The 8,444-nt window shown below is 38.8% G+C and overlaps 1 protein-coding gene across 1 annotated transcript; it reads left to right on the top strand.

Annotated features, from left to right (window-relative positions):
• The first annotated feature begins 1,502 nt into the window (after positions 1 to 1,502).
• On the top strand, positions 1,503 to 2,356 carry LOC109166760 (disease resistance protein RPP13-like). Its single transcript, XM_019315649.1, has 2 exons — positions 1,503 to 1,911; positions 2,001 to 2,356. The coding sequence occupies exons 1-2, from the start codon at positions 1,503 to 1,505 to the stop codon at positions 2,354 to 2,356; spliced, it is 765 nt and encodes a 254-aa protein (XP_019171194.1).
• The last annotated feature ends 6,088 nt before the right edge of the window (positions 2,357 to 8,444 follow it).

The raw sequence follows: 8,444 nt of genomic DNA, 5'->3' as shown, positions 1-8,444 counted from the left end.
AGGTCTCGACGCGTCGAGCGACATTAATTTTCGAAGCGTAAGAAGCAGTGCATTCTAATATCAAATTTGCAAAGTGATTAGTGGCTGCAATGTTTCCCAATTCAACTTCAATTCCAAATTCCAATTCCAACTTCAAATTTTAAATTAAATACGGCAATTTCTTTATTTAAATATAGGAATTATAATTTGAGTCCAATTTTGTACAAGATTCCTACTTCATCTCAACTTTGTACCCACTATAAAATCCCTCCTTCCTCAACCCTAATGAGAGACCGAGAGATTTTTAGAGTTCTTTGTAGACAAGAAAGAGAGAAATCAAGAGGCTCAAGTTGTCTTTGGAAGCAAGGAGGAAGCCAAGGAGATTTGGGAGAATCGCTTGGTTAATTCTTGTACTCTTTTGATGATTTGTAATCCTTTATTCATATTTGCTATGTATAATTTAGCCATGCTCGGCTAAATTCTTTAAGGATTTTTGGGTGAATTTGTTTATAAACCTATGTGCCTAGTTCGTTAATTTCTTAATATATTTATGTTTGGTTTTGTGATTTGTGTTGCAATCTTGTTTTAATCTGTTGTTGTTGGTAGTTAAAGGCCTAAATTACTAGCTTCACAGTCATGTTTGTGTCACCAATGGGAGTTGGGGCATAAATTAGGGCACACACGATTGCACCTAATGGTTGGTCCTTGGGAAAGGGGAACTTATTAGGGGAAGTTTATTGTAGATTATTGTTCATCGGGAGATGGTAGTAATTAGGAATAATTGAATGCTGATCTTTGATCTTATTGGGTGTTTAAGCCATGGGAGTGGAAATTCACTAGGAATAGAGATTACGGGAGTAATTCGATTCCACTTTGCATTCCCATACAAATCTTAATTCCAAACCAAATATTACAAACGTTAATTGGCCCTAGGTGATTAAACATTGTGACCCCAAGAATCCTATTTTGCTCTATTGTCTACAAAACCTTGCTACTTATTTTATTCTGCTTGTTATTTTATGCAATCAATCAACCTTCAAGTTTTGTTCGGACTAGTTTCATATGAGTAACCTAGTAGCTAGTGATTAGTACCCCATCTCTCTGTGGTTCGACAACCCGAATACTCCGGATATTATTTGTTTGCCCCAAATTATAGCAATCAATTACATATAGAGGTACCTACAATTCTAAAAAGAGGCCGACCAAGTGAATCAAATATGATTTTTATAAATAGTAACTATGAATTTTTATTGTTAACTAACAAAAAAAAAAAAAAAAAGGCTCGTGTAGCTGTAAATTCATTGGCTGAGCAAGTCGCGGAATCTTTTGAGTTGGAAAGAGGTGTCGGCTTTGAATTATTGGCATCTATCATCAGATCTGTGGCATTAGCCTCTCCTCTCATGGCATTATTATTAAACACCATCTTCACTTTGTCCAATTCCATTTGATAATATTGCACTTATCTTCCTTCACTCAAATATTACAATTTCACCTAAACAATTCAAAACAGAGAGGAGATCAGAATGGCTTGTGTGGCTCTACTTTCTCTTATGAGGACACTAGAGCTTGAGTTCTTGCAACCACTGCCTCGTCCAATCCTACAAGAAATGGAACTCCTCACCCCTTTCAACAAAGACTTGGTTCAATCTCTCCTCAAAAAGCTTGGATCTCTGATGGAACTCTTTGATAAGAACAGAATGGATGGTGTTGAAGCAATCGAAGAGTTGGAAACAAAGCTCAGAGATGTAGCTTTCAGAGTGGAAGATGAAATCGAATTCCAAATTGCACATCTTCATGAAACAGAAGAGGATTTTGGAATTGGAACACCACAAGGGGATACTAATATATTGCCGCCAAATCTTCTAGTCCTTGTTTCAAACTTGGTCTTATTCTGCAACAAGGAATGGAAGACATTGATGCCGTCAAGGAAGAGTTGGTGAAAATCAAGAACGACTACATGCTGCAACGAACCCTTGATGTTCTACCAATATCTCTAGCTGATTCTTTCCAACCTGCTTCAGAAATGGTTGGTAGAGACAAGGAGTTTGAGATTATAATGGGGATGCTAATCGAACGTTCATCAAGGCAACTCAAAGTTGTTTCGATTAGCGGTATGGGAGGCATCGGTAAGACGACGTTAGCAAGACGAATTTATAGGGATCCGCTAATTGCTTCTAGCTTTGACCTGCTAGCGTGGGTTAATGCATCACAGCATCAGAACGATAGACAAATGCTTCTTGGTCTTCTTAACTCATTGGTCTATACAAATAATAGCAGCAGTGATGAGGATCTTTCAGCACAACTCCGCAAGACTTTATGGGGTCAAAGGTACGATCAAGAGCTTACTACTCATGCCAAAAGCTATAGCTATACCTAGTATGTAGCACAATTCTCCAGCCACGGGGTGCTAGCCATCCCCTCCAAGTACCAACCAATTTTAAATATTAGACAAAGTTATAGTTAATAGCGAAGGCGCAACTTTATTTCTTATTTTTCCCAAACTTTATTGGGCTCCGCCCAACAATATAATCTCCCCGTCACCGGGTGCTAGACTTGACTTTTTTTACCCACCTCTGCCCAAACTGATAGAAATAGACGTAACAATGAAGTACTCGGTAATAAGATTCTTTTGCATAGGTTATTAAATAATGCTCCGTATTGAATAATAATGAGCAAATACCAATTTTGGTCGCACGAATATTAACAAAATGACAGTTTTAGTTCACATGCATGTTTAATTTCTACCAATTTTCATCCACAACTGTTGTTTTAGTACACCAATTTTCATCCACAAATAATGTTTTAGTGCCAAAATTCATCACGACGAGCACCTTTCGTTTAAGACATGCCAAAATATTAAATTATTAAAGATATTTTTGTCTTTTTTAAATTAAGATCTCAATTTGAGCATAAATAAAGGGATTTAAGCTCTAAGATATGTCCCAATTTGCAGTTCTCCTCCTCAAGTTAAGGTATGATGCTGAGGAGAACTGCGAATTGGGTTTGATCTAAGGGCTTAAATTCCTTTATTCATGTCCAAATTGGAATCTTAAATTGAAAAGGACAAAAATGTCCTAAAAATTTTTAGATTTCAGGATGTCTTAAATAGGGGATGACCGGTGTGATGAATTTTGGTACTAAAATAATAGTTGTGGATGAAAATTGGTAATAAAATAATATATAATCATGGATGAAAATTGGTAAGAATTAAATATGTGTAGCAAAATCATCATTTTGCTAATACTTATGGAACCAAAATTGATATTTGCTCAAATAATAATATACAAACTCTATAATATTAGACTAACTATAAGTCTGTCTCATTATCTACCCTATTTACACACATACTGTATGTAATAATAGGTGTTTACTTGTGATTGATGATGTGTGGAGCATAGAGGCATAGGATTCAATCAATAGATGGCTTCCAGATGATAGAACTGGTAGTCGAATATTATTGATTACTCGCAATGCAACGGTGGCTTATTATGCTAATTGCAGCTATTATTACTCCATTCATCAAATGCACTTGTTAAATCAAAGTGAGAGTTGGGATCTATTTTGTCAGAAGATGGACAATGCGATTGTCCACCCGTGGCCCCACCCGCGGGGAACATATATGTTGGTTGGCGGGGGATTTGTTTCCCGTGATTCTTTTGACTTGGTATTGATGTTTTGACCTCCCGATGTTGTTTTATTGGGCTATTTGTGAGTCTTCTTGATTTTTCGTATGTCTAGAACGATGAGTTAGGAATCCATGTTAGGATTTGGTGTCTTGAATCGTGCTAAGGGTCCAACTTTGTGATTCGTTGGACTATTGTGAGTCTTGTATATTCTATGGAACTACTTTTGGTTTACCCGTTTGATAAGCATGCTAGTTTGATGTTGAAATGCTAGTGTGTGCGGTTTGTTCTTTCCTATTGAAATTGGCAACTTGTGTTGACCATCGTTTGGTGTCGGATTGTGATCCTTCGTTGTTGAGTATGGTTTCATATCTTTGTTGTGATCCATTGATTGATTCCTATGATGCGAACTATGTAATCGTTGTACCCTTTGATTGATACTTGATTAAGGTTATTGTGGAACCTTAGTCTTCTTGGTAATGATGATGACTTGTGTGACTATGATTGAAATTGGTGGTGTGACCTGAGCGTAGGCTCATATGTTGGAGATTGTGTGAATGAAATGAATGGTACCCTCGTGTACTCATATGTAGGAGATCTTGTTGGAGATTGTTGGAGTGGGGACGACGATCCCTGGCGGTATAAGGTTGGACTCAGAAGTACAGGGTGTCACTCGGAGGTAATTGTTGGAACTCAAATAAGGCCGAGGGTAGCCATAAGGTTGGAACAGGGCATAAGGTTGGAATTGTGAAACTTGTGACATGTAGTTGTCACTGTGGCATGTAGTTGCCAATGTGTGTATGTGTATTCTTTGCTAATGAGCATGTCTTGATGTATTCTACTGTATTCTACTTTGTGATAAGTAGAATACATCTCGAGTTGTGTTGGTTACAGTTGGTGTTCTTGTCTTGTTGTTGTCGTAAGGATGTTGATTTCCTTTTCCTTGAGAGTGTGAATGAGTCTTTGAAGTTGACTTCTCTCCATGGCTTTTGAAATGATATATATATTGTATTCCATTTCGAAAATGGTTTTCATTTATACTTATCTATATATGCTATTTAACACGTATTGATGGTTACCAGCAATGTTCGCTGACCGGGTGTTATCCCCATGTTATGTTTTCCTTGTTCTACAGGTTTTGAGTAGAGACCCGAGTGTGCTAGACTAGAGCTTAGATAGTTTTTATCCACTGGTCTAGACGTTGTGTTTTGTTGGCTTGTAAGCCTTTTGAGCGGCCTGTGTGCCTTGACTCTGTAGACTTTGTTGAATGTTTTAGTTACCCGCCTGTGCATCTTTTGATGTGGCATAATGCCCCCGTATAGTTATGCTTCCGCTCTTGTTTAATGGTTTAATAGACTGACTTTCTTTTGCAATTAAGTTTTGAAAATATGGTAAAGCGGGGGTGTTACAAAAATGATCGGTAGAGACGAGGAGTTTGAGATTATAAAGAAGATACTAATGGAACGTTCATCAAGGCAACGCCAAATTGTTTCGATTTGCGATACGGGAGGCATTGGTAAGACAATGTTAGCAAGAAGAATTTATGAAGATCAGTCAATTGCTTCTTATTTTCACATGCGAGCTTGGGTTGTTGCATCACAGCATCATAACAAGAGACAAATGCTTCTTGGTTTTCCTAACTCATTGGTCTCTACAAATAATAGCAGCAGTGATGAGTATTTTTCAGCACAACTTCGCAAGGCTTTATTGGGTCGAAGGTACTATCAAGCGCTTACTACTCATGCCAAAAGCTATACCTAGTAGCACAATCCCCCAGTTACCGGGTGCTAGACATCCCTTCCCAACACCAACTAATTTTAAATGTTATTGTTGGGACTCGCTTACCACTCACACCAAAGCTATAGCTAGTACCGAATGCACAACCTTATTTCCTTATAGATCACAATTACATTGTTCGAGACACTAGGCATTGGACTTGGCCCTAGGCCCTTTACCGGCCTGCCCAATAATCTCCTAGTCACCGAGTGCTAGACTTGACCTTTTTTTTTACCGGCCAATAAGAAACAAATGCTTCATTGCCTTCTTAATTCAAATGGCTATGCAAATAGCAGCACTCGTGATGATGATCTAGCATTACGACTCTACCAAAGTATGAAGCGTCAAAGGTACTTGGATGTGATAGGAATCGTCTCTAATCTCATACGTAACAATGACTCACTAAGATTCTTTGTATAGATTAAATAATATACAAACTCTGATCTATAGGTCTATCTCATAATCTTTATCTACCCTAACACATAAATTTACACATACTATAATAATAGGTACCTAATTGTGATTGGTGATGTGTGGATCATGGAGGCATGGACGAACCCGTATCAAGCCGGCACCGCTTTGAGTGGGTGTAGACTCCAAAGATGGAACTAGGGGAGGGGAAAATTAGAGAGAGAGAGAGAGAGAGATTTCAGAGAAGGAAGATGATAAGAAAAAGATAATAATAATTCGCATGTCTTCCCCCTAGCATGCAGGGTGATTATATACTAAGTTACTCCTATTATGATTAGGACTATGATTCCTAATTAATATGATATAATAAGGTATTAGGACTAAACTAATGTATCCTATTACGAATAAACTTAGTCTAACAAATGTAATCAGCCATCCATGCCGGTTTCCTTCGTTCTCTCCTGGGCCTAGTAGCTTAGGTTGTTTCTTTTCTTTCTCCCAATTCTTGATTTTCACCTTCTTCCACTGTGGATATAATCGTATCATTCCCCTTCCCTTCGACGACCACCTTGTCCTCAGTATAGAGATTCGGGTACCATCGTTCCATTTCATCGGCAACTTCCCAAGTGGCGTTTTCTGGACTACTATCTGACCAGTGCACCAAGACTTGGCGTTGTATTTTTCGATTTACATTCCGTTCCCCACAGAGTGCTAGTGGAGTTGAAATTGGTGATTGGCCCACAATTTCTTCCGGTAATTGGACCTCTATATTTTCTTCAGTTCCTATGTGTTTCTTGAGTTGTGAGACATGGAATACTGAATGAATTTTTGCTTGTGGTGGTAGCTTGAGGTGGTATGCAACTTCCCCTATTTTTTCCAAGATATTGAATGGACCATAATAGCGTCGTGCTAGTTTGTTAGAGCTTCTACGTGCTATTGATATCTGTCTATATGGTTGTAGACGAAGCCAGACCTTATCTCCTACTGAAAATTTCACTTCGCTTCTTTTGGCATTGGCTTTTTGGGCCATGCGATGCTGAGCTTCCCGAAGATTGTGCTTCAGTTGCCTTATCAATCTGTCACGATCCAACAATAATTCATCTAGTGCTTGCACTGTTGTTGTGTCTTTTGTATACGGTGCTAAGGTGGGTGGTACGGTGGTCTTCCATATAGTGCTTGAAATGGAGTCATTTTAATGCTACTGTGGTAGCTTGTATTGGCGCAAAATTCTGCCCATCCCAAGTATGACATCCAATTAGTTGGTTTGACGTGAGTAAAAGCCCTTAAGTATTGCTTTAAGCCTCGATTCATTACTTCTGTCTGTCTGTCGATTAAGAAATTGCTTTACAGGTCTTGAGTAGCTTATGGCGAGTGCGCTAGTTGTTGGTTGTAGTGTAGCTCCTTTGCACTGTGTAGATAGTGTTTTGGGCCTGTGTGCCTTGGGTTGTTTGAACATGGATAGTACGTTTGTTAGACTAGCCTGTGCATCCTCTTGAGGTGGATGTGGCATAATACTTCCCGCTTTTCTCGTTTTTAATTTAAAACTTCCGTTGTTGTTTAAGTTTTATGCTACCTATTAGTTACCCTGCCTTATGAATTTAAGTTTTAAAATGTCGTGAAAATCGGGAACCAATGACCATGAGAATGGCATTGACACTTGCTAAACGCCTTCACTTTCATTATTGATCTTTGTTTGCCTTTGAATTTAGAACACTAAGAAGCATTTGTACATTGCTATTTAATCTAAGTCCTCTCTTTTATCCTTCAATATTACTTAGAAATTTATTTGTTTTATGATTGTCTCTATGCAAACAAACATTTGAATTTGGTTAGCTTTCAAACACTTAATGATATTGTGTTTAACCCCTCTCTACTCAATTCCCTTATAGCTATTCCTAGAGGACGACACTCACTAAAACATCACCACTAAAATCAACTTTCACAAACCCAAATAATAGGCTAGCGGCAGCATAGCATATGTTTCTCAGACTAGAATGTACTGTTGCGCCACCATGCCGTATCACCACAAAGTTGCAATGCCGCGAGCCCGCGACTCTGCACCACAATGCAATGATGCAACAGTGCCAACACGGCCGCAACGCTCCAAGCCAACGTCTCGTCAAAGCTATCGGCTGGCCAAAACTTCCAAGAATGTTAGCCCATTTTGTAAGACATCCGGCAGCATAACGGCTGTTTCCGGGCTATCACACAAGGACAGAAATACACAACAACAGCTGTCCAACTATCAGCACAAGGCAAACAAAACAGGAGGCATGCAGGCCCAAAAAAAAACTAATAAATGGCACGCAAGCCAATAAATAAAGCACATAGGCCAATATCATAAGTCCACCCAAGCAGCACCACCAACAGAATAGTAACCAGAACCCTAACGGGATTAGCTACTATGGGCCAGCAGTAAGCCTGGACAAACCGCCAACGGATTTGATAAACCCCTACCCGGTTACCGTTCAACCCGGGCTAGGATGCAATTTCTTACCGGTCTAAGGGCGCCTTGCGCCTAGGCCGGGTTTAGGCGGACGCTTATACCGATTTTTGCAACAGTGCTTATGACAAAAACTCAAAATATTCAAAATCATTAAAAAAAATGTATGTATTTATGTGTAATAATTTGACTTTGGTGGAAGAAAATTTTTT

The sequence above is a fragment of the Ipomoea nil genome, unplaced genomic scaffold (genome assembly GCF_001879475.1).
Source record: "Ipomoea nil cultivar Tokyo-kokei standard unplaced genomic scaffold, Asagao_1.1 scaffold3105, whole genome shotgun sequence".
Classification (NCBI taxonomy): Eukaryota; Viridiplantae; Streptophyta; class Magnoliopsida; order Solanales; family Convolvulaceae; genus Ipomoea; species Ipomoea nil.
The sequence above is the reverse complement of the archived record's forward strand: the minus strand, read 5'-3'. Positions and strand labels throughout refer to the sequence as shown.